Source organism: Lethenteron reissneri, chromosome 50, assembly GCF_015708825.2.
Source record: "Lethenteron reissneri isolate LAM-NWPU_2019-01 chromosome 50, ASM1570882v1, whole genome shotgun sequence".
Taxonomy (NCBI): Eukaryota; Metazoa; Chordata; class Hyperoartia; order Petromyzontiformes; family Petromyzontidae; genus Lethenteron; species Lethenteron reissneri.
In genome coordinates this window covers 11,094,301-11,121,136 of record NC_083828.1, presented here as the reverse complement: position 1 = coordinate 11,121,136, position 26,836 = coordinate 11,094,301, and the positions used below count along the sequence as shown (strand labels likewise).

General features: G+C 58.8%; 2 protein-coding genes across 2 annotated transcripts in view; one reads left to right on the top strand and one right to left on the bottom strand.

Moving 5' to 3' along the window:
* LOC133355209 (urokinase-type plasminogen activator-like) overlaps nucleotides 1-25,230 on the top strand; it is a 31,639-nt gene extending 6,409 nt beyond the window's left edge. The window contains exons 4-14 of the mRNA XM_061572569.1: nucleotides 3,567-3,643; nucleotides 7,412-7,504; nucleotides 14,560-14,697; nucleotides 15,648-16,004; nucleotides 16,382-16,553; nucleotides 17,323-17,417; nucleotides 18,456-18,684; nucleotides 19,873-20,009; nucleotides 20,785-20,934; nucleotides 24,006-24,148; nucleotides 24,327-25,230. Of these exons, the coding sequence (XP_061428553.1) occupies nucleotides 3,567-3,643; nucleotides 7,412-7,504; nucleotides 14,560-14,697; nucleotides 15,648-16,004; nucleotides 16,382-16,553; nucleotides 17,323-17,417; nucleotides 18,456-18,684; nucleotides 19,873-20,009; nucleotides 20,785-20,934; nucleotides 24,006-24,148; nucleotides 24,327-24,575 (1,840 nt within the window). The 3' untranslated portion in view covers nucleotides 24,576-25,230. The remainder of the gene's footprint in view (nucleotides 1-3,566; nucleotides 3,644-7,411; nucleotides 7,505-14,559; nucleotides 14,698-15,647; nucleotides 16,005-16,381; nucleotides 16,554-17,322; nucleotides 17,418-18,455; nucleotides 18,685-19,872; nucleotides 20,010-20,784; nucleotides 20,935-24,005; nucleotides 24,149-24,326) is intronic.
* The window catches only part of GLMN (glomulin, FKBP associated protein), a 41,336-nt gene continuing 39,723 nt past the window's right edge, over nucleotides 25,224-26,836 (bottom strand). The window contains exon 17 of the mRNA XM_061572300.1: nucleotides 25,224-26,488. Coding sequence (XP_061428284.1) covers nucleotides 26,330-26,488 — 159 coding nt within the window. The 3' untranslated portion in view covers nucleotides 25,224-26,329. The remainder of the gene's footprint in view (nucleotides 26,489-26,836) is intronic.

Below are 26,836 nucleotides of genomic sequence, written 5' to 3'. Positions count from 1 at the left end.
CCACACACCACGCAGTACAACACACAACACACCACGCAGCACACCACGCAGTACAGCACCCACACACCACGCAGTACAACACACAACACACCACGCAGCACAACACACAGCACACAGCACCCACACACCACGCAGTACAACACACAACACACCACGCAGCACACCACGCAGTACAGCACACCACGCAGTACAGCACACAACACACCACGCAGTACAACACACAACACACCACGCAGTACAACACACAACACACCACGCAGCACACCACGCAGTACAACACACAACACACCATGCAGTACAACACACAACACACCACGCAGTACAACACACAACACACCACGCAGCACACCACGCAGTACAACACACAACACACCATGCAGTACAACACACAACACACCACGCAGTACAACACACAACACACCACGCAGCACACCACGCAGTACAGCACACAGCGCAGTACAGCACACCACACAGAACACCACACAGCACCCACATACCACGCAGCACACCACGCAGTACAGCACACAGCACACCACGCAGTACAGCACACCACACAGAACACCACACAGCACACCACACAGCACACCACGCAGTACAGCACACAGCACACCACGCAGTACAGCACACCACACAGAACACCACACAGCACACCACACAGCACACCACGCAGTACAGCACACAGCACACCACGCAGTACACCACACAGCACACCACGCAGTACAGCACACAGCACAGAACACCACACAGCACACCACGCAGTACACCACGCAGTACAGCACACCACGCAGTACAACACACCACAGCACACCACGCAGTACAGCACACAGTACAACACACAGCACACCACGCAGTACAACACACCACTCAGTACAACACACACCACACAGCACACAGCACACCATGCAGGCAGTACAACACACAGCACACCACGCAGCACCCCACGCAGTACAACACACCACACAGCACAGCACACAGCACACCACACAGCACACCACGCAGCACACCACGCAGCACCCCACGCAGCACAGAACCCCACGCAGCACAGCACGCAGCACATCACGCAGCACCCCACGCAGCACCCCACGCAGCACAGCACCCCACGCATCACCCCACGCAGCACAGCACGCAGCACACCACGCAGCACAGCACACCACGCAGTACAACACACAACACACCACGCAGCACACCACGCAGTACAGCACCCACACACCACGCAGTACAACACACAACACACCACGCAGCACCCACACACCACGCAGTACAACACACAACACACCACGCAGCACACCACGCAGTACAGCACCCACACACCACGCAGTACAACACACCACGCAGCACAACACACAGCACACAGCACCCACACACCACGCAGTACAACACACAACACACCACGCAGCACACCACGCAGTACAGCACACCACGCAGTACAGCACACAACACACCACGCAGTACAACACACAACACACCACGCAGTACAACACACAACACACCACACAGCACACCACGCAGTACAACACACAACACACCATGCAGTACAACACACAACACACCACGCAGTACAACACACAACACACCACGCAGCACACCACGCGGTACAACACACAACACACCATGCAGTACAACACACAACACACCACGCAGTACAACACACAACACACCACGCAGCACACCACGCAGTACAGCACACAGCGCAGTACAGAACACCACACAGAACACCACACAGCACCCACATACCACGCAGCACACCACGCAGTACAGCACACAGCACACCACGCAGTACAGCACACCACACAGAACACCACACAGCACACCACACAGCACACCACGCAGTACAGCACACAGCACACCACGCAGTACAGCACACCACACAGAACACCACACAGCACACCACACAGCACACCACGCAGTACAGCACACCACGCAGTACACCACACAGCACACCACGCAGTACAGCACACAGCACAGAACACCACACAGCACACCACACAGCACACCACGCAGTACAGCACACAGAACACCACACAGCACACCACGCAGTACACCACGCAGTACAGCACACCACGCAGTACAACACACCACAACACACCACGCAGTACAGCACACAGTACAACACACAGCACACCACGCAGTACAACACACCACTCAGTACAACACACACCACACAGCACACCACGCAGGCAGTACAACACACAGCACACCACGCAGCACCCCACGCAGTACAACACACCACACAGCACAGCACACAGCACACCACACAGCACACCACGCAGCACACCACGCAGCACCCCACGCAGCACAGAACCCCACGCAGCACAGCACGCAGCACATCACGCAGCACCCCACGCAGCACCCCACGCAGCACAGCACCCCACGCATCACCCCACGCAGCACAGCACGCAGCACACCACGCAGCACAGCACCCCACGCAGCACACCACGCAGCACCCCACGCAGCACACCACGCAGCACAGCACCCCACGCAGCACCCCTCTCTCCCACGTGCGAGGGAGCTCACATTTGGTCAAACAATCCCTTCTCACAGCAGAATCCTGGACGAAGCAGAAGTCAAAACCCCATCCCGGGGCTCAGTGAGAGAGGCCTCCGATAGCGCGGGGCAGCGCTGTGATGCGACAGAAGGCGACTGAAATAAAAGCGGACACCAATGAAGTGTCGCCACTGATTGCGCGTTGTTAGTAAATTCGCTCAATGACTTAGCCCGCGGAATTGATCTGAACATTATTAATTACAAGATTATTCATTACAATCTTCCCCACGGCGCCGCGAGATCGGACATGGAAAGAAACAACTTTTTAATGGCCTAATGTTGTTTTGTCGTAGCGAATCAACAACATGGCAGTCTGTTGTAGTGTTAGAAGAGACTCGCGTTAAACATCTCATTTACAACCATTCACTTTGGCCTGCGCGAGTTCCACAGCAGCGTGGAGGCCGTGTCGCCGCTGGGGTGTGCGCGCTGCCCAGCGGAGTGACTCTCAGTCGTGAATGAGAGCGATAACAACAACACCACGAGAGAACCAAGGAGTCACAATGACGATGATGCGGTTCAGAGCGGCAACAGATCGCCGTTGGACTGGCGACAGAGTGGGACAAGCCCGAGGGAGGGGAGCGGAGCCTGCGAATCTCGTCGCTGAGACGGGGACACTGAAAGACTCCGTGGGCGCAGCGAGACGATCACCCCCGCTGATCAGGCGCAACTCCCCCCCCCGTGCCCTCCACCCCCCCCCCCGTGCCCTCCACCCCCCCCCCCCGTGCCCTCCACCCCCCCCCCCCCGTGCCCTCCACCCCCCCCCCCCGTGCCCTCCACCCCCCCCCCCCGTGCCCTCCACCCCCCCCCCCTCGTGCCCTCCACCCCCCCCCCCCGTGCCCTCCACCCCCCCCCCCCCCGTGCCCTCCACCCCCCCCCCCCCCGTGCCCTCCACCCCCCCCCCCGTGCCCTCCACCCCCCCCCCCCCGTGCCCTCCACCCCCCCCCCCCCGTGCCCTCCACCCCCCCCCCGTGCCCTCCACCCCCCCCCCCCCGTGCCCTCCACCCCCCCCATGAGCCCCCCAGGTGCGGCATCACGGCCGACGTGGACTCTGACAGGAGGTGGCGCTACTGCGCGCGGGCGCCGATCGCCGTGGCTGGAGGTGAGAGAGAGACGGGCGGGGGGGGGGACCCGCTCGAGGGGCGCCGGGGTCGTCTCGTTCCCCGGCTGAGATTTGAGTGCCACCTCCGCCCACCACCGCCTCCGCCCACCACCGCCTCCGCCCACCACCGCCTCCGCCCACCACCGCCTTCGCCCACCACCGCCACCTTTGCCCACCACCGCCTCCGCCCACCACCGCCTCCGCCCACCACCGCCTCCGCCCACCACCGCCTCCGCCCACCACCGCCTCCGCCCACCACCGCCTTCGCCCACCACCGCCTTCGCCCACCACCGCCTCCGCCCACCACCGCCTCCGCCCACCACCACCTTTGCCCAACACCACCTCCGCCCACCACCACCTTCGCCCACCACCACCTCCGCCCACCACCACCTCCGCCCACCACCACCTTCGCCCACCACCACCTTCGCCCACCACCACCTCCGCCCACCACCACCTCCGCCCACCACCACCTTCGCCCACCACCACCTTCGCCCACCACCACCACCACCTTCGCCCACCACCACCACCACCTTCGCCCACCACCACCTTTGCCCACCACCACCACCACCTTCGCCCACCACCACCTTCGCCCACCACCACCTCCGCCCACCACCACCACCACCTTCGCCCACCACCACCTCCGCCCACCACCACCTCCGCCCACCACCACCTTTGCCCACCACCACCTTCGCCCACCACCACCACCACCTTCGCCCACCACCACCTTTGCCCACCACCACCTCCGCCCACCACCACCTTCGCCCACCACCACCACCACCACCTTTGCCCACCACCACCTTCGCCCACCACCACCTTCGCCCACCACCACCTTTGCCCACCACCACCTTCGCCCACCACCACCACCACCACCACCACCACCTTTGCCCACCACCACCTTCGCCCACCACCACCACCACCACCACCACCACCTTTGCCCACCACCACCTTCGCCCACCACCACCTTCGCCCACCACCACCTTTGCCCACCACCACCTTCGCCCACCACCACCACCACCACCACCTTCGCCCACCACCACCTTTGCCCACCACCACCTCCGCCCACCACCACCTTCGCCCACCACCACCTCCGCCCACCACCACCTTCGCCCACCACCACCTTTGCCCACCACCACCTTTGCCCACCACCACCTCGCCCACCACCACCACCACCACCTTTGCCCACCACCACCTTCGCCCACCACCACCTTCGCCCACCACCACCACCACCACCACCTTTGCCCACCACCACCTTCGCCCACCACCACCTTCGCCCACCACCACCTTTGCCCACCACCACCTTCGCCCACCACCACCACCACCACCACCACCACCTTTGCCCACCACCACCTTCGCCCACCACCACACCACCACCACACCACCACCTTCGCCCACCACCACCTTTGCCCACCACCACCTTCGCCCACCACCACACCACCACCACCACCACCTTCGCCCAACCACCACCTTTGCCCACCACCACCTCCGCCCACCACCACCTTCGCCCACCACCACCTCCGCCCACCACCACCTTCGCCCACACCACCTTCGCCCACCACCACCTTCGCCCACCACCACCTTCGCCCACCACCACCTCCGCCCACCACCACCTCCGCCCACCACCACCTTCGCCCACCACCACCTTCGCCCACCTCCGCCCACCACCACCTCCGCCCACCACCACCTTCGCCCACCACCACCTTCGCCCACCACCACCTCCGCCCACCACCACCTCCGCCCACCACCACCTCCGCCCACCACCACCTCCGCCCACCACCACCTTCGCCCACCACCACCTCCGCCCACCACCACCTTCGCCCACCACCACCTCCGCCCACCACCACCTTCGCCCACCACCACCTTTGCCCACCACCACCTCCGCCCACCACCACCTCCGCCCACCACCACCTTCGCCCACCACCACCTTTGCCCACCACCACCTTTGCCCACCACCACCTCCGCCCACCACCACCTCCGCCCACCACCACCTCCGCCCACCACCACCTTCGCCCACCACCACCTCCGCCCACCACCACCTTTGCCCACCACCACCTCCGCCCACCACCACCTTTGCCCACCACCACCACCACCTTTGCCCAACACCACCTCCGCCCACCACCACCTTCGCCCACCACCACCTTTGCCCACCACCACCACCACCTTTGCCCAACACCACCACCACCTCCGCCCACCACCACCTCCGCCCACCACCACCTTTGCCCACCACCACCTTTGCCCACCACCACCACCACCTTCGCCCACCACCACCTTCGCCCACCACCACCTTCGCCCACCACCACCTTCGCCCACCACCACCTTCGCCCACCACCACCACCTCCGCCCACCACCACCTCCGCCCACCACCACCACCACCTTCGCCCCCCACCACCACCACCTTCGCCCACCACCACCTCCGCCCACCACCACCTTCGCCCACCACCACCTCCGCCCACCACCACCACCACCTTCGCCCCCCACCACCACCACCTTCGCCCACCACCACCTCCGCCCACCACCACCTTCGCCCACCACCACCTCCGCCCACCACCACCTCCGCCCACCACCACCTTCGCCCACCACCACCACCACCTTTGCCCAACACCACCTCCGCCCACCACCACCTTCGCCCACCACCACCTTCGCCCACCACCACCTCCGCCCACCACCACCTCCGCCCACCACCACCTTCGCCCACCACCACCTTCGCCCACCACCACCTCCGCCCACCACCACCTCCGCCCACCACCACCTTCGCCCACCACCACCTTCGCCCACCACCACCTCCGCCCACCACCACCTCCGCCCACCACCACCTCCGCCCACCACCACCTTCGCCCACCACCACCTCCGCCCACCACCACCTCCGCCCACCACCACCTTCGCCCACCACCACCTTCGCCCACCACCACCTCCGCCCACCACCACCTCCGCCCACCACCACCTTCGCCCACCACCACCACCACCTTTGCCCAACACCACCTCCGCCCACCACCACCTTCGCCCACCACCACCTTTGCCCACCACCACCTTTGCCCAACACCACCTCCGCCCACCACCACCTTTGCCCACCACCACCTTTGCCCACCACCACCACCACCTTCGCCCACCACCACCTTCGCCCACCACCACCTTCGCCCACCACCACCTTCGCCCACCACCACCACCTCCGCCCACCACCACCTCCGCCCACCACCACCACCACCTTCGCCCCCCACCACCACCACCTTCGCCCACCACCACCTCCGCCCACCACCACCTTCGCCCACCACCACCTCCGCCCACCACCACCACCACCTTCGCCCCCCACCACCACCACCTTCGCCCACCACCACCTCCGCCCACCACCACCTTCGCCCACCACCACCTTCGCCCACCACCACCTTCGCACACCACCACCACCTTTCACCACCTTCGCCCACCACCACCTTCGCGTCCCCCCACCTTCACCGGAGTTCCCGGCCACAGCTTCCCGCCAGCGACGCGCGCGCCCCGCACGCCGGGGATGCCGAGTGGGCGGCGGCGGCGTGCCACCTGCCGCCTGCTGCCTGTGTTGTAGGGTTGGCTGCGTGAGTCTGCCGACTCGAGTGTCTGCGATGTTCCGTTCGTTCAGCACGGCTCCTACATCCACCGGTCATTCTTGTAAAGCGGCTTAAGGCTGAACGTTGCTTATGCACGTCAACAATAACAATCAATCAATCAAAACACAAAGATACTTTCTCCCAACTGTCACGTGCCTCTGATTTCTAACCGTGATTGTATCCTCTCGTTAAGATGATTACAATTCTCAAGGCAACAATGACGACTACGACGATGATGAAGAGGACGATTCGAACGTGCTGAATGTGTTGGATCACTCCAGTAAAGGTAATGGCCCATCATAGCAGGCAAAGACAAAGATCCCCTGTATAGCTTGAAGGCCGGCACGGCACACGAGGGGGTGGGTGGCCAACAACCACGCCCGGTCGCCTTTGTCTCCCCAGTGGCGATGTTTACTACACACCTCACCAGGTACTGATTTGAGTCTGAGTCGACCTAGGGGAGGCCGAGGACTGGTTCAGATAATCGTCACTGGTGTTGGTCGTGAGCGGGAATCGAATCCGGGTTACAGGGTTCGTAGCGCAAGTTCTAACCACTCCCCATATCATAGCAGGCACACACACACAGACACACAGACACATACACGCAGACACATACACACAACAACAACCGCCATTCACCACTAAGTGGCAGTGACGTCACCACGACGCTTGTGCCAGGTCATGTGCACCTTGAGACCACGTGAAGTGTGGGACGCCCACTGGCAGGAGGTCGCGGGGCAGACCCAGGTGCCACGGGTCGACTGACTGAGATAACTGGCTGATGCACCACCTGTACCCCCTACTGTACCAACTTGCTGTGCTTTAGCCACCCGGTGCTCCGATCGTTGTTGTGAGCGTCGCACCTCCGCCCTCCGTTGTTGTTGGAGGGCGACTGCCTCCAACTGCCCAGTAGCGTCCTTCACGAGCCTCCTCCACAGAGGCCGATCTTGACACCGCTGGTACCAGTCATCGGCAAGTCCACTCAGCTCCACGCCCTCCTGTACCACGTCACTCCATCTCTTCTCCAGCCCGTAACGCGCCCGTTTAGCCCCCTCGATCCGGCCGAACAAAAGCTGTTTAGGCATGCGGTGGCTGGGCATGCGGGCTCCATGACCCAGCCAACGCAGCCTTGCCTGCCGGAGGAGCTCATCGATGGGACTTTTTCCAGATCTTTCAAGGATTTGTGAGCTCACATGATCCAGCCTGGTTAAACCCAGGATGGATCGTAGGCAGGCCAGCCTAAATGTTTCTAACCGGCGAAGATGTTCCATTAGGGGGGTCCACGTTTCGCAAGCGTAGAGAAGGGAGGGAATGACCGTGGCCGAGAAGACCTGAAGCTTTGTGCGGAGTGACAGACCAGGTAGCTTCCACACAGCGTTACGCAACCAATGAAAATATATTGCCGCTCGACTGATTCGGAGTGAGACATCTGCTGTTAAACCGGAGCCAGTCATAAGCACACTGCCAAGGTATGGGAAACTCTCCACTCTCTCCACAACTGCCCCATCACCGATTGGGAGTTGTGGGGCTGATGGTAAGGCCCCACCTCTTAGTGGTACGCTCCAGTCTTAGCAGCAGCGTCTCCAACTCCTCCTCTGAATGAGCAGCTATTACCAAATCATCGGCATACATAACGTGGTTGACCAATAGGGAGCCACCCCTTGATCGCACCCGGGCATTGATCAGCCTCCCATTATATCTGTACCAAATGGAAATTCCCCCGGTACAGCTATTGAAGGCTTCACGAACTACGTGGTCAAAATAGATGTTAAATAATGTGGGAGCCAGAGGACATCCCTGTCGCACCCCAAGGTGTAGAGGGAAAGGCTCCGACTCCCGGCCACGTAGTTTTACCCGGGCCCGCTCACCATCATGAAGGTCCTTAATGATCGTGAGCAGAGGGTCAGGGACTTCGAAAGCATGAAGAACAACCCAGAGCCCAGACCTACTGATGGTATCATAGGCCTTGACCAGGTCAATAAAGCAGATATGTAGGTCTTGTTGGAATTCCCTATACCTCTGCTGTAGCAGACGGACAGAAAATATGGCATCTGTGCAGGACCGCCCTTTCCTGAAACCGCATTGGGGCTCTGCAAGCCTCTCCTCAGCGTGCCTAGCAAGGCGATGTTGAATAATCCTTGCCAGGACCTTTCCCGGCATACTGAGGAGTGAGATACCCCTGTAGTTGTTACAGTTTGTGTGGTCCCCCTTCTTAAAGAGGGGGACCACCAGGGCATCCTTCCAATCCTGCGGAACCCGTCCAGTGGTCCAGACTATTGTTATGATACACTATGGGAACCTCATTTGCCAGTAAAAATATGATAATTGGTTTTTACCCTCCTATCTGGCAACAAAACTGACACCTTTTTACTGGCAAATGAGGTTCCCATAGTGTAGATGCTTGCCCCAAGCTCTCATACTCTGATGGTGCATTGTCCTTGAGTTGTGCGCCTTTTGGCGTCATCTGGTCCAACCCATGTGAGACTAGGCTCTAAGGAAAGCTGTCTCGGGTGTGGACCAATCAACTTCAAGGATAGTGCACATTATCAGAGTTATGTCTTTTGTTTGTATTATGACTGCAGGTATTGCGGTCTATACAAACATGACTCCTTGTAAAAAGGTGTCAGTTTTGTTGCCAGATAGAAGGGTAAAAAAACAATTATCATATTGTTATGATGTCATATAGGGCAGTTTGTGTACAAACGCCACCCTCCCTCACCATTTCTCTTGGGAGATCATCTCTGCCCGGTGCCTTTCCTGGTCTCAGACTCCGGATCGCCTTCAGTACTTCCTCAACAGATGGCACGCCCATTTATCCTCGACATCAGGAGGAGTGGGGGACGATGCCAACCCCCCAGCTGCAAGCGATGATGAAATTCTCGCTTGCAACTTTCATCAGCCAACTGAGACCAGGCCACTTTAGGTTTGAATGGGGTCCTGGGTGTACACCCACCACCGGAGTGTAAGAATGGCAGGCGCATCTTACAGATGACTAGTCGATGGTCAGAGTGCAGATCAGCTCCACAGTAGGTCCTGGTGTCAAGGACATGGGCTCGCATCGGCTGGTCCGTCATTATGTAGTCCAGCAGAAGTTCTTTCTTGGACCCGGCATGTATCCATGATGTTGTGTGGATGCGCCGATGCCGGAAGAGCATGTTGGTAATTACAAGCCCATGGGCTGCACAAAAATCTAGCAGCCTCCTACCGTTGTTATGGAGCTGATCTGGCCCATGCCTTCCAATCACTCCAGACCAGGTGCCAGCATCATGACCAACTCGGGCATTGAAGTCACCCAACAAGATGACTCTGTCCTGAGTGGCCACTTTAGCCAGCACCTGTGACAGGAGGTCATAGAAGGCATCTGACTCATCGGCTTTGTCTGCATCCCTCCATGTTCGTCTTCGGTGGGAGCATAAGTAACCACGACCACCACTCCTCGCCTCCGGTTGATGGGAAGGGGAGCCTAGTAGCCTGGGGCTTACAGCTTCCCACACCTCACCGCCACGCTCCCACGCCCCCTTCATTCTTTTGTTCAGAAGAAGAGCCACACCCTGTTGTTTGGCAGTCTCCTGCCCCGAGTAGAGCAGGAGCCAGAACCAGTCCACCGGACCTCCTGAATGCCACAGAGATCCAGGCGGTACCGGTCCAGCTCCCAACAGAGGAGTGACAGCCTCTCCTCCGCAGTAAGCATTCGAACATTCCACGTGGCCACACAAAGTGGCTTTTCGTTGTTTCTGGAGGAGCCCCGAGGATGATGATTCAATTTCCTGGCTCTGCCAATTGGGGTTTGGCCAGGAGACGCCATAGACGCCTGTCCCTCCGGGGCCTCCGGCACAAGCGAATTAGTTCCATATTTATGTTTAAGTCGTGGTTTCGTGGTAATGAATTGAAGGTGGAGGGGTTACCAGCCACTCGCACCCATCCAGAGCCCCCGATTAGCCACTGTGGTGGTCACAGACGCCATGAAGGGAGAGGCCAATGGGCATTGGCCCTCCCCCCACAGCACTGTCCACGTCCGGCACCGCGAGGAGGTAGGGGGTTGTTTTGCCGGACATACACAGACACATACACACAGACACATACACACAGACACATACACACAGACACATACACACAGACACATACACACAGACACACACACACAGACACACACAGCCACACACACACAGACACACACACATACACACAGACACATACACACAGACACACAACTCTTGAGTTCAGATGGTGACCTCGGAGGAGGATCACAACGAATCATCCCCTAATTTTTGGAGTTAATCTTTTCATTTTTTACCAAGTAAGGCCCACTGAGCTGTGTAGCTCTTTTTTTCAGAAGCGACCTGGGCACAAATGATAGCTCAAGGAAATGGCTTATCATGTGGCAATGTTATAGCAGCCAAATGCTCTAAACGCATGTTGATTCTAAATTTGAGGACCACGAGAAAAATCCACGCATCCACGGGGAGAAACATGCAAACAAATATTCAGCAGTTGTCAGGGTCGAACCCACGACCTCCTGTACACAAGGCGAAGTGGTAAACATCTCCTCGCCACTGCGGCGCCCCGGGGATCGGGGGCTCCTCTGGGCAGACCCCCGCCTCCTCCTCTTTGTCTTTATTTGTAATGGAGCATCCCAGCCGTCCCTGTGGTTTGTGATCGCGTGCAGACAAGCGGAGGGCGAGCAGCGGGAGGGTGTAGGTCAGGGTGCAGGTGACGGCGGGGTGTGTGTCAGGGTGTGTGTCAGGATGTGGGTCACGGCAGGGTGTGTGTCAGGGTGTTGTGTCAGGGTGTGTGTCAGGATGGTGGGGTCAACGGCAGGTGGGGTCGGGAAGTGTGTCAGGGTGTAGTGGTCAGGGTGTGTGTCAGGGTGTGGGTCACGGCAGGGTGTGTGTCAGGGTATGTGTGTCAGGGTGTGTGTCAGGGTGTGGGTCACGGCAGGGCGATGTGGCCGGGATGGTTCACGGCAGGGTAGGGTGTGGGTCACGGCAGGGTGTGTGTCAGGGTGTGTGTCAGGGTGTGTGTCAGGGTGTGGGTCACGGCAGGGCGATGTGTCAGGGTGTGTGTCAGGGTGTGTGTCAGGGTGTGGGTCACGGCAGGGTGTGTGTCAGGGTGTGTGTCAGGGTGTGTGTCAGGGTGTGGGTCACGGCAGGGCGATGTGTCAGGGTGTGGGTCACGGCAGGGTGTGTGTCAGGGTGTGTGTCAGGGTGTGTGTCAGGGTGTGGGTCACGGCAGGGCGATGTGTCAGGGTGTGTGTCAGGGTGTGTGTCAGGGTGTGTGTCAGGGTGTGGGTCACGGCAGGGCGATGTGTCAGGGTGTGGGTCACGGCAGGGTGTGTGTCAGGGTGTGTGTCAGGGTGTGTGTCAGGGTGTGGGTCACGGCAGGGCGATGTGTCAGGGTGTGGGTCACGGCAGGGTGTGTGTCAGGGTGTGGGTCACGGCAGGGTGTGTGTCAGGGTGTGGGTCACGGCAGGGTGTGGGTTACGGCAGGGTGTGTGTCAGGGTGTGTGTCAGGGTGTGGGTCACGGCAGGGTGTGTGTCAGGGTGTGGGTCATGGCAGGGTGTGGGTTACGGCAGGATGTGTGTCAGGGTGTGGGTCACGGCAGGGTGTGTGTCAGGGTGTGTGTCAGGGTGTGTGTCAGGGTGTGTGTCAGGGTGTGGGTCACGGCAGGGTGTGTGTCAGGGTGTGGGTCACGGCAGGGTGTGTGTCAGGGTGTGGGTCACGGCAGGGTGTGTGTCAGGGTGTGTGTCACGGCAGGGTGTGTGTCAGGGTGTGTGTCAGGGTGTGGGTCATGGCAGGATGTGTGTCAGGGTGTGGGTCACGGCAGGGTGTGTGTCAGGGTGTGGGTCACGGCAGGGTGTGTGTCAGGGTGTGTGTCAGGGTGTGGGTCACGGCAGGGTGTGTGTCAGGGTGTGTGTCACAGCCGTTACACTCACCAGGGGTCGCATTACAGTCGCCAGGTGCTGAGTCCCCTCGTGCTGCACTGGGCCATCTGCCCCTGGGGGTGCCCTCGGCGAGACCACACAGCAGCAATCACCGCCACTCGCAGGTCAGGCGCCGAGACACCGTGTGGCGCATGGAGACAGCTGCCAGTGGGGGTGCACTTTGAATGTCTCCCTGATGAGTGAGGTGCGACTCTCCTCAGGTATCTGCACGTGATGTACGATATCGTGTGCGCATCGCTTTAATGAATGGAAATGTTATAATAATGTAAAGACACAAATCATAGTAGTGTGATTGTGGCCATGCAACCCAAAGAGTAAACCCACATCGATTGATAGAGACACGTAGAGTTATACAGAGACCCATAGAGATACAGAGACATATAGATATACATAGAGACTCAGAGACACATAGAGACTCAGAGACACATAGAGATACATAGAGAATCAGAGACACATAGAGATACAGAGACACATAGAGATACATAGAGACTCAGAGACACATAGAGATACATAGAGACTCAGAGACGCATAGAGATACATAGAGACTCAGAGACACATAGAGATACATAGAGACTCGGAGACACATAGAGATACAGAGACATATAGATATACATAGAGACTCGGAGACACATAGAGATACAGAGACATATAGATATACATAGAGACTTAGAGACACATAGAGATACAGAGACACATAGAGATACATAGAGACTCAGAGACACATAGAGATACATAGAGACTCGGAGACACATAGAGATACAGAGACATATAGATATACATAGAGACTCGGAGACACATAGAGATACAGAGACATATAGATATACATAGAGACTTAGAGACACATAGAGATACAGAGACACATAGAGATACATAGAGACTCAGATACACATAGAGACACATAGAGATACATAGAGACTCAGAGATACATAGAGATACAGAGACATATAGATATACATAGAGACTCAGATACACATAGAGATACAGAGACACATAGAGACTCAGAGACACATAGAGATACATAGAGACTCAGAGACACAGAGATACAGAGACACATAGAATTACGTTAAAGCCAGGCCACAATGGTGCAATTGTGGCCATGCAACTCGCACTGTGGACCGTGTAGTCAACCGGCTGTGGTCTGCGCCCCTTCAATGGAGGAAGAAGAGCGACACGACACGAACTCTCTCTCTGCTGATGCTCTCTCTGTCTCTCTCTGTCTCTCTCTCTCTCATCGTGACGAGTAGCAGCATCTGACCTCGACATTGGCATCGAGATCCTGGACCACAGCGCTGTTGCTGCTGCCACCATCGCGCACCAGAGCAGATGAGTTCAACACCGTCTTTGTTGAAGAGGGTGTATCTGTGTGCGTGTGTGCGTGTGTGCGTGCGTGTTAACGTAGACCGCCCCTGCAAGGGGATGACGTGTCTGTTTGGAGGGGTCTGCAAAGTGGAAGTGGGGCGCCCTGGGCGGAACGGAACGGGCGCGGAACCGGTCTGCATGTGCCGCCCACCCTTCCATGGGAAAAACTGCCACATGGGTGAGCCGATCACAACCACCTCCACTACGTCCATACGTCCACCACCACCTCTCCCACAACCTCCACAATCACCACCTCCACAATCACCACCTCCACCACGTCTACCATCACCTCCACAACAACCATCTGCACACTTCCACAACCACCACCTCCACTACTACCACCACCACCTCCACAACCAGCAGCACCTCCACAACCAGCACCACCGCCACCTCCACTGCAACCACTCCCACCTCAACCACCATCACCACTTCCAACACCACCAAATCTGTCCACAATGCTGCGTGGCCTTCAACGACAACACAAACCCCCTCTCTCGTCCATCACAGCTGGCAGCTGTGATACCGGTGCTGTTTGTTGCTGTCCCCTCGATGTTGTGGCTCTTTGGTCCGTGTTCAGCGACTGTGTTTACATATATATTTTTTAACTAAACAATTTTTTATTTTACCTCCTAAGACCCGCTGAGCTGCTATATTAGCTCTTTTTCAGAAGCGGCCTTGCTATCATTAGTGACAGCTCAACGAAGTGGCTTATCATATGGAAATTAATAGCAGCCAAATACTCTGTAAACGCGTGACATTGATTCTAAATGTGGAGAGAAAAACCGGAGAGACCGGAGAAAAAATCCACGCGACCACGGGGAGAGACACGCAAACTCCAAATATACAGCAGCGGGCGTCAGGGTCGGGATCAAACCCTCGACCTCCTGTGCACCAGGCGAGGTAGTTAACATCTGACCACCGTGGCGCTCACTAATACATTTCTAAAATCTAAATAAAAAATAGTAACAACACGCCGCGCGCGTAGTTGCATGAACGTCATCTTTGGGAGCCATTCCCTGAACACACTGGGGTGGGGGGGGGGTGCCGCTCGCTCTCTTCGGCACCCGTCCGGCCGGACGTTGTGCCCGTGGCGTGAGCCGCGAGCCCCCTCCGCCGCTTGCCTTGCAGTGAGGAACCCGTGCCGGCGAGGGACGTGCCACTTCAGAGGGGCCTGCCTGCTCCGCTTGGACGACCCGGCACGGCCCAAGTGCCGGTGCCAGCTGGGTTTCTGGGGCTCGCACTGCGGGAAGAGCGAGTCCGTCACCCCCTCCAACTCCACCTCCACCGTCCCCCCACTTGGGTCGCCCGCGTGGGTCGCCAACGTGAGCGACCCCTTCCCTGGCTCCGCAGTCCAGAGAAACCCGTGCGTGCAGCCCAACCCTTGCCTCAACGGCGGCGCCTGCTTCGTGGTGCGGGACAAGTGGCAACGCAGTGCCGTCACGTGCACCTGCCCTAGCAAGTTCCACGGCTTCCACTGCAACTTACGTGAGCCACGCCGCGCACGCACGTGTGTGTGTGTGCACGTGCGTGTGTGCACATGCGTGTTTGTGCGCACGTGTGAGCGCGTGTGTGAGCGTGTGTGTGCGTGTAGGACAGTACGTGAGTGGGGAGTGGTAGTGTATCGATTCCCGCTCACGACCAACATCAGTGGCGATTATCTGAACAGATCCTGGTCTTCCATTAGGTCGACTCCGCCTCAAATTAGCACCTGGTGCGGTGTGCAAACATCACCGCTGGGGAGACAAAGGCGACCGGGCGTGGTGCTGACCACCCACCCCCTCGTGTGCCATGTCGGCCTTCATAGGTGGTCGCTAACAGCACTTGTTAAGGCTACACGTGGGTTCTTTGTCTTTGATCCACAGTGAAGGGCGACTGTTACCAAGGGAAGGGCTCCAACTATCGTGGCACCATGAGCGTCACGGAGGGCAGGAGGCGGTGCCTTCACTGGAACTCCCCGCTGGTTCTACGGCAGCAACACAGCGCGTTCAGCGCCCAGGCACGGGACTCTGGGATCGGAGACCACAACTACTGCCGGTGCAATCACGCCACACAGCCACACCACACCGCACAGGGTCGGCCACAACGCACAATCCTGGCCACACCGGACACACCGGACACACCACACAGCTTGGCCACGCCACACAGCCCGGTCATACTGCAGAGTTTTGCCGCACCACACAACGGGATCACACCGCGTAGAACGGCCACACCGTATAGTCTCGGCCACACCGCACAACGTCGGCCACCCCGCACAGCCCCGGCCACACCGTACAGCCAACGTCACTTTGCACACCACAATGGGCAGAGCGTCACACACGCGCGTGCGCACGATGCGGCTGCGTACGGATCGGCGGGGGCCGACGCGGCGGCTGCACATTGGAGCGGCTCGCCGTTCCGCGCTCGTTCCCCGTGCCGCCGCTCGCCGCGGTCGCTCCCACGGGGACCAGAGCGCCGTGCGCCACGGCCGGACGGCGCCGCACGCAATAATTTTGTTTTCACATTCATGAAAAGAGCTTCATGGCTCATCGGATTCTTCCGGGATCAGTGTAGATTCTGTGGCGAGGGAACACTCGACGGGCAGCCATAGGAGGGAGGACTGCCCGTCTGGAAGGTTCCTTGGGCCCGGGTGCAGGATATGGATGGCTGCGATTGGCGGTGGCCACGCTGCAACGTGGCTGCCCGTAACCCGGTGCTGCGGAGGCAGCAGCGAGGGTTGGTGGATCGCACACGGATGTTTTTGTCAAACTTCCTTCCCGTGGACTCCCTCGTGACCCGGAGTCCCCCCCCTCGTGTCTCGGTGCAGGAACCCCGATGGCAACACCAGGCCCTGGTGCTACTTTATAAACAGGGACAGTCGCAAGGTCGACAGGGCTCACTGCAAGCTGCAGCAGTGCCAAGGTCTCACACGCAGCATCGCGTCGCCCGTTCTCGCGATATGTGCACCTAGCCTGGTACGAGGGCTGTGGTGACGTCACCGCAGGTTCGTCGTTTCTCGGCCGCAAATGAGCACTGGGGAGGCAAAGGCGGCCGGGTGTGGTAGTGGCTGCATCATCCCCTCGTGTGCCGTGTTGGCCTTCATGATAGCGCCTTCATGATAGCTGCTACTCGCTAAGAGCACTTGCCCCAACAACCTGGTTAAGGCTATACGAGTATCTTTGTCTCGTCGGTTCTTTACCTGGTTTGGGACCAGAAGAACCGAAGACTGTTTGTTGTGCAGGCTATGACGTGTGCTGTGCGTGCATTTGCTGATTGGAGAGGATGTGGAGCTGAGCGGACTTGCCGGTGACAGGTACCAGCAGTGTCAAGTTCGACCTCCATGTATTGAGGAGGCTCGTGAAGGACGCTGCTACTGGGCAGTTGGAGGCAGTCGCCCTCCAGCGATAGCGGAGGGCAGAGGAGTGACGCTCACAACAACGAGCGGAGCGCCGAACGGCTAAAATGCAGCAAGTTGGCACAGTAGGGGGCACAGGTGGTGCATCTGCCGGTTATCTCAATTAGTCAGCCCGTGGCACCTGCTGGGTCTGTCCCGTGACCTCCTGCCAGCATCACGAGCCTTCGACACTTTACCGTGATAGCCTCAAAGTGCACTTAGCGCTGTGGTCACCGCCGCTTAGTGGCGAACGGCTGTTGTTGGTGGTAGTGTAGTGGGGCCAGCGCGCTGCGCGATGAACCTGGCGACCTGGGTTCGATTCCCGCTCAGTGACAATAATTGGAACCGATCCTGGGCCTCCACTAGGTCGAACTCAGCCGCAAACGGGTAGCTGGTGCGGTGTGTAAACATCGCAACTGGGGAAGACAAAGGCGGCTGGGCGTGGTGCTGGCCACTCACCCCCTCGTGCGCCGTGCCGGCCTTAATAGGTGCTCGCTAACAGCACTTGCCCCCAAACAGTCTGTTAAGGCTACACGGGGGATCTTTGCCTTTTTGTCTTCGTGAAGGGCAGAAGCAGCAGGGGTCTCTTGGCGACGGCGCGGCCGCCACGTGCGGGCGCACGTGGCTGGGGACGCTGCAGGCGCGCGTGGTGAAGGGCCGCGACGCCGGCCTGGGCACCCGGCCCTGGCAGGCCTCGGTGCAGCTGCGTGGCGAGGGGGCGCCGGTGCACCGGTGCGGCGGGGTGCTGGTGCACCCCTGCTGGGTGCTCACCGCCGCCCACTGCTTCTCTCCCAGGTGCACGCCGCGCCTCGGCCCCAGCTGCTCGCGGCGGACAGAGTGCGAGAGACCAATGGAGCAGAGCGGCCAGCACCTGATCTAAAATAACTAAACTTTTTTTCGATTTAAAGCTTTCGTGACTGCAGGGATTCATCTTCTTGGTTCTTTCGGTAAAGTCACGTAGAAGGGAAGTAATAAAATAATAAAAATAAAACATAATAAAATAAAATAATTCTCACGACGTTTCGGCTACAACGCAAGCAGCCGTCTTCAGGTGAAGAATGAGACACTACCAAGCTAGGAGCTTATATATAAGCTGGGTTGGAGGTGGAAGAGCGCCTTAACAAAAGGAATGTTCCATGAATATGCTAAATTCCTCTTCCTATGCACATTTTATTTTATTATGTTTTATTTTTATTATTTTATTACTTCCCTTCTACGTGACTTTACCGAAAGAACCAAGAAGATGAACTAAACTTTTTATTTTTATTTTTACCAGATAAGGCCCAATGAGCTGTTTTTAGCTCTTTTTCAGAAGCGAGTGATAGGACAACGACGTTGCTTCATCATCAAGAGGAAATTTATAGCAGCAGCCAAATACCCTGAACGTGTGACATTGATTCTAAATGTGGAGCGGAAAACCGGAGGACCCAGAGAAAAATCCACACGACCACGGGGAGAAAGAGAGACACGCAAACTGCAGTTATGCAGTAAGCGTGAGGGTCGGGATCGAACCAAAGACCTCCTGCATACCAGGCGAGGTAGTTAACATCTCCTAGCAATTGCAGCGCCCCTCCGCTGTCGAAGCCCTACCCACAATCGAGCCAAATCACCAACAGCGTTGCTCAGATAATTCTGAAGGCCACGATCCACTCGGGCAACTTCAGGGGAATCACCATCGGTAACCGTCACCGGTAATGGTTGCCAGGGCGGCATTTTCCATTGTAAACATCTCGTTGAAGCTTCCAATCCGGTCGGAGGCAGAGGGTCACGACACGGTTGCCTGATGGCATCGCCCCTTCCGTGACCTGAAAAGAATGGATGAAGGGGGTAAAGCCTTCTGATTCATTGTTCTTCTGATAAGTAACGGCTTTTATTGACTGACTGACTGACTGGCTGACTGACTGGTGATAATGAACTGCGTAGAGAAATGACCGTCACTTCGTCACCAGCACTGGGACCTACCTGGCGCTGTGCCGTGTGCAGGAAGCCTGCGGGCAGCTACTTGGTTCGTCTGGGCAAGAGGAAGCTCCACACTCACGAGAGCGGCGAGCAGGACTTCAACGTCTCCAAGGTCATCGTGCATCCCAACTACTCCGAGAGGACTCACGACGCCGACATAGGTAGGCGCTGCGCTTGGCACGGGGACGACGCTGGCACGGTGAAGATGCTGGTACAGGGACGACGCTGGCACGGTCCGCACGGCTGTCTGTTTGCGTGCGCTTCTGCGCCGTGCGCTTCTGCGCCGTGCGCTTCTGCGCCGTGCGCTTCTGCGCTGTGCGTGGTGGTGGGGGAGCGGTGGCGCAGCGGTCAGCGTAGGCCGTGCTACGTGGGCCGGTGACCTGAGTTCGATTCCAGCTCACGCCACAAACATCGGTGATGAATATCTCAACCGGTCCTGGGCCTCCCCCGAGGTCTACTCGTCCTCTTATGATTCCCCGGTGCGGGGTGTAAACATGAACATTTTGCAGACAAAGGCGGTCGGGTGTGGTGCTGGCCACCCACCGCCTCGTGCGCCGTGCCGGACTTAATAGGTGCTCGCTAACAGCACTTGCCCCTACAGTCTGTTAAAGCTACACGGGGGATCTTTGTGTTTGTGTGCGCGTGTGTATGTGTGCGCGCGTGCGTGCGCAGCGCTACTGCGTCTGTGAATAATAGGTGCTCGCTAACAGCACTTGCCCCTACAGTCTGTTAAAGCTACACGGGGGATCTTTGTGTGTGTGTGCGCGTGTGTGCGTGTGTATGTGTGCGCGCGTGCGTGCACAGCGCTACTGCGTCTGTGAATAATAGGTGCTCGCTAACAGCACTTGCCCCTACAGTCTGTTAAAGCTACACGGGGGATCTTTGTGTGTGTGTGCGCGTGTGTGCGTGTGTATGTGTGCGCGCGTGCGTGCACAGCGCTACTGCGTCTGTGGGGGCACGCGGGCGAGTGTGCCCATCGCACGACCGTGGAGGTGGTGCCGGTCTGCCTGCCCGAGGCCGCCGAGCCGGCGCGGCCCGGGACGCTGTGCCACATCTCCGGCTGGGGCACCGTGGGATACCACGGGGGTCAGTGCACCACCACGGCCATCCACACAGAGCAGCCGGGACAGGATTGCGGCGTGTGTGCGTGCGTGGGGTGTGTGTGTGTGCGTGCGTGGGGTCATCTGTAAGATGCGCCTGCCATTCTTCCACTCCGGAGGTGGGTGTACACCCAGGACCCCATTCCAACCAAAAGTGGCCTGGTCTCAGTTAGCTGATGAAAGTTTCAAGCGAGAATTTCATCATCGCTTGCAGCTGGGGTTGGCATCGTCCCCCACTCCACCTGATGTCGAGGGTAAATGGGCGAGGTTTAAGACTGTGACTCATTCAGCTGCAATGGCTGCTTTGGGTATGCGGTCCAGACCTCCCCAGAAACCCTGGCTGACAGAGGAGGTGTTCAGGTTAATTGAGAAAAAGCGACAGGCCCACTCTCATCGCCTACAGCATCCCACGTCAGGGAATGAGGAGGTTTACCGCAGCCTTCGCTCGGAGGTTCGGAGAGCCATAAGGCGCTGCAAGGATGGGTGGTGGTCGCGGGTTGCTGAGGAGATGGAGTCTGCCTCAGTGGCCCGCGATCACAAATCACTATTTAACTCCATCAAAAAAGTAACCTGCAGTGCCACACCTATTACCATCATTAGGGGAAAAAACGGTGATCCAATCTCCGACCCCCAGGAACAGGTTTGCAGATTTGCTGAGCATTTCTGTGAGGTCCTAGGGGAGGGGAAATCCCTCAGCCAGGAAAACATCATGGCACAAAGTGGGGATAACCCTGCTGAGGCTGCGGTGCCTCAAATATTGGAAGAGGTCACCCCCTGTGAGTGGCTGGCTGAGGTGCCAGCTGTTGAGGAAGTACTGAAGGCGATCCGGAGTCTGAGACCAGGAAAGGCACCGGGCAGAGATGATCTCCCAAGCTAAATGCTGAGGGAGGGTGGCGTTTGTGCACAGACTGCCCTATATGACATTATAACAACAGTCTGGACCGCTGGACGGGTACCGCAGGATTGGAAGGATGCCCTGGTGGTCCCCCTCTTTAATAAGGGGGACCGCACAGACTGTGACAACTACAGGGGCATCTCACTCCTCAGTGTGCCGGGAAAGGTCCTGGCAAGGATTATTCAACATCGCCTTGCTAGGCACGCTGAGGAGAGGCTTGCGGAGCCCCAATGCGGTTTCAGGAAAGGGCAGTCCTGCACAGATGCCATATTTTCTGCCCGTCTGCTACAGCAGAGGTGTAGGGAATTCCAAAAAGACCTACATCTCTGCTTTATTGACCTGGTCAAGGCCTATGATACCATCAGTAGGCCTGGGCTCTGGGTTGTTCTTCGTGCTTTCGGAGTCCCTGACCCTCTGCTCACGATCATTAAGGACCTTCATGATGGTGAGCGGGACCGGGTAAAACTACGTGGCCGGGAGTCGGAGCCTTTCCCTGTACACCTTGGGGTGCGACAGGGATGTCCTCTGGCTCCCACATTATTTAACATCTATTTCGACTGCGTAGTTCGTGAAGCCTTCAATAGCTGTACCAGGGGAATTTCCATTTGGTACAGATATAATGGGAGGCTGATCGACGCCCGGGTGCGATCAAGGGATGGCTCCCTATTGGTCAACCACGTTATGTATGCCGATGATTTGGTAATAGCTGCTCATTCAGAAGAGGAGTTGGAGACGCTGCTGCTGAGACTGGAGCGTGCCACTAAGAGGTGGGGCCTTACCATCAGCCCCACCAAAACTAAGCACCTGCCTGGGTATTTTGTACCATCGGACACTCCACCCCCACAACTCCCAATCGGTGATGGGGCAGTTGTGGAGAGAGTGGAGAGTTTCCCATACCTGGGCAGTGTGCTTATGACCGGCTCCAGTTTATCAGCAGAGGTCTCACTCCGAATCAGTCGAGCGACAATATCTTTTCATCGGTTGCGTAACGCTGTGTAGAAGCTACCTGGTCTGTCGCTCCGCACGAAGCTTCAGGTCTTCTCGGCCACGGTCATTCCCTCCCTTCTCTACGCTTGCGAAACGTGGACCCCCCTAATGGAGCATCTTCGCCGGTTGGAAACATTTAGGCTGGCCTGCCTACGATCCATCCTGGGTTTAACCAGGCTGGATTGTGTGAGGAGCTCACAAATCCTTAAAAGATCTGGGCAAAGTCCCATCGGTGAGCTACTCCGGCAGGCAAGGCTGCGTTGGCTGGGTCATGTAGCCCGCATGCCCAGCCACCGCATGCCTAAACAGCTTTTGTTCGGCCGGATCGAGGGGGCTAAACGGGCGCGGCACGGGCTACAGAAAAGATGGAGTGATGTGGTACAGGAGGACGTGGAGCTGAGTGGAATTGCCGATGACTGGTACCAGCGGTGTCAAGATCGGCCTCAGTGGAGGAGGCTCGTGAAGGACGCTACTGGGCAGTTGGAGGCAGTCGCCCTCCAACAACAACGGAGGGCGGAGGAGCGACGCTCACAACAACGAGCGGAGCGCCGGGTGGCTAAAGCACAGCAAGTTGGTACAGTAGGGGGCACAGGTGGTGCATCAGCCAGTCATCTCGGTCAGTCGACCCGTGGCATCTGGGTCTGACCCGTGGCATCTGGGTCTGCCCCGTGACCTGCCAGCGGGCGTTCGACACTTCACGTGGCCTCAAGGTGCACTTGGCCTGGCACAAGCGTCGTGGTGACGTCACCGCCACTTAGTGGCGAATGGCGGTTGTTGTTGTTGTTGTGTGTGTGTGTGCGTGGGGTGCGGGTGCGTGCGTGGGGTGTGTGTGCGTGGGGTGTGTATGCGTGGGGTGTGTGTGCGTGGGGTGTGGGTGCGTGGGGTGTGTGTGCATAGCGTGTGTGCGATTCATGTGTGTGGGGTACGTGTTTGCGAGGTATGTGTGCGGCGCGTGTGTGGGGAGCGAGTGTGTGGGGTGTGTGTCGCCACAGTGAAACGGCACCTACACTCGTGAGTCAGACGCACACACACACACGGGTGCGTCGTGGGCCTGGTGCATGGCGCGTGGATCACGGCGCTAGACCCGTGGCGTCACAGTGGTGCATGGCGTGCACCGTGTGCGCGCCGCGTCGCTCGCGTCGCTTTGTATCGCACCGTGTGCGTCGGTGCCACAGCCACGACGCCGGTGCTGCAGGAGGCCGAGGTGCCAGTCGTCGCCATGGACGCCTGCAACAGCAGCCTGGGCTACAATGGGCAGCTCACGGCCGGCATGCTGTGTGCCGGCAACTGGGAGCAAGGGGGACCTGATGCCTGCAAGGTACACACACACATCCTACTCACGTGCTGCCCCCACCGCTCCCACCGCTCCCACCGCTCCGTCTGCCCCCTCCGCCCTCGTTGCTCCCCCACCGCCCCCACCGCTCCACCCGCTCCCATCGCCCCCACCGCCCCCACGTGCACTCGACGTGTCCACCTCCCCCTTCCTCCCCACCCAGGGAGACTCGGGGGGCCCGCTGACGTGCGCCGTGCAGGCCGCGGGAGGCGAGGAGTCGAGCGTGCTGCACGGCATCGTGTCGCACGGCCGGGGCTGCGGGGAGAAGTACCGGCCCGGCGTGTACACGCGCGTGTCCGCCTTCGTCACGTGGATCCACAGCAGCATGGCCGACAACGGCACGGCCGCCACGGGGAGCGCCGCCGGCGGTGCCGCCGGCTCGGCGCAACTCGCGCCGCGTTCATCTCCGTGACGACCGAGCACGGGGACGAAAGGCGACTTCTGAGCGAGCGGCCGGGTTCCCGGGGCCAGTGTCACGAGATTCATAATTGAGTTTCGAGTCGGGCCACTTCGTAAAACGGTCCGGCCAAATCTGTGTCGTAAGACCCTCCACCACCCGACACGGCCAAACTAATGATAATGCTCACGTGGTGACGCGAGCGCTTCACGACACGCTGAGTCACGCGCCACAGCTCGCCCAAAATATCTCCGCCCAGGATGATCTTCGGATGCTTTAGTGGAAAATCCTAAAAGTACCAGTCGCACCTTCAACTTTTTGCTGTGTTGACCTGGATGGAGGGTTTATGTGTGTGGGGTGTGCGGTGCGTGCGTGTCACCACAGTGAAACGGCACCAACAGTCATAATTCAGACACACCGCTAATACGTCCATATGGTCCAATAGCGCCAATACAAAACGTACTAAATCATTCTCAGCGACTTTAACTCTCACTAAATCACAGCGTCCCCAGGCGGGAGAGACGCTGGGTCTGCGGAGAATATTTTTACCAGAGAGGATTTTTAGCGGCGAGTTTTACAGGGTGCCTCTGGTGCTCCCCATCACTACGGACGTTGAGGATTTGCTACGGAGAGACTTTCACATCAAGAAACCACGCGCGATGATTTCCACCAGCGCTTTGCTTTTATTGCAAACCTTCAGCCGGACACAAGACACACGCGGGGTTCCTGTCGAGTCTCGTCTTCGTTTAAAAGCCCTCGGAATACTCTCAAGACGTGCAGCGAGAGATATCCGTTTCTCACCCCCCTACACTGCATACACGAGCGTGAGTGCGACTGACGGAACGGGAGCCCAAACGACCGGTTCAGTGGCAAGCCACCACATCGCAATGTCGGTTTTGTGCACTCTCATCGAGGGAGAACGACACAAGAGGCGCGTGGTTTGCAGCTGCGAGAGGGCAGCTGCAAACCGCGCCGTGAACCTGCGCTCTTCTGCATAGTAGTGAGTTGTCGCCCATTTAGTGAGTGTTTACACGTGTGGTAGGAAACCGCCGCACCTGGAGAAAACCCACACCTGTGGGAAGGGGCAACGCTCAATCCCCTACAGACTGGACGGGTGGAGTCCACATGTTTTGCTCTACAGCCTTCTCCTGGCAGCAACGGGGCAAGGGCTCCTCCTCGACGCCCACGAGACGTTTCACACCATCTGTGTTTGATCGACCAACCCTCGCTACTGCCTCCACACAGCTGGGTTACAGCAGCAGCATAGCCACCATCACCACCACCACCTACTGGCCTAGGCAGCTGCTCGCGTCCACTCTTCCTCTCAGAACTCCCGTGGACCAAAGTGCAGAGTTGGCTCACATGGCGAGCGCCAACGAGCGCCAACGAGCGCCAACGAGCGCCAACGAGCGCTGGTGCCTTGGGGGGGTCGGGGGGGGGGGCTCGCGGTGGCAGGGAGGAGGTGGGGGGAGATGCTCCGGCGCCCGGCTCGAGGGGTGGGGGCTCACGGTCGCCTCTGGGACAGAGTGAGCGGAACAAAACCGTTCCTGTGGGTGGGCGAGGAGGCTGCTGTGCCCACGCGGTGCGCCGGGCGGCGAGGATCGTGCAGGAGGATGGAGGAGGGGGGGAAGGAGGCGGCGACGCCGTTCTTCTCGAGGCGTCCGTCGCGTGTGATGCTGTCGCGTCAGGTTGTCTCTCGCTGGTCGCAGTGGTGCTCCACTGCCTCTAGTGGGGGTCCTGCCGGTACGTCTAGGGGGCGGCCGGTACGTCTAGGGGGCGGCCGGTACGTCTAGGGGGAGTCCTGCTCGTGTCTTGAGGGGGTGGCCGGTGGCGCAGAGTGGCGGTTTCTGCTCCGCCTCTATGAGCTCCTCCAGGCGCACCATCACGCTCTCCATGAGGTCAAAGGTGAAGAGGGCCAACTGCAGAACCTGCACACACACGCACGGGAGCAACACCTTGACCCACAGCCTGACCCAAACCCTACCCATACTCTGACCCAGCCTTGTCCACAGCCTCCTCCACAGAGCCTCCACCCACACAGCCTCCTCCACGCAGCCTCCACCCACACAGCCTCCACCCACACAGCCTCCACCCACACAGCCTCCACCCACACAGCCTCCTCCACACAGCCTCCTCCACACAGCCTCCTCCACACAGCCTCCACCCACACAGCCTCCTCCACGCAGCCTCCACCCACACAGCCTCCTCCACGCAGCCTCCACCCACACAGCCTCCTCCACACAGCCTCCTCCACACAGCCTCCACCCACACAGCCT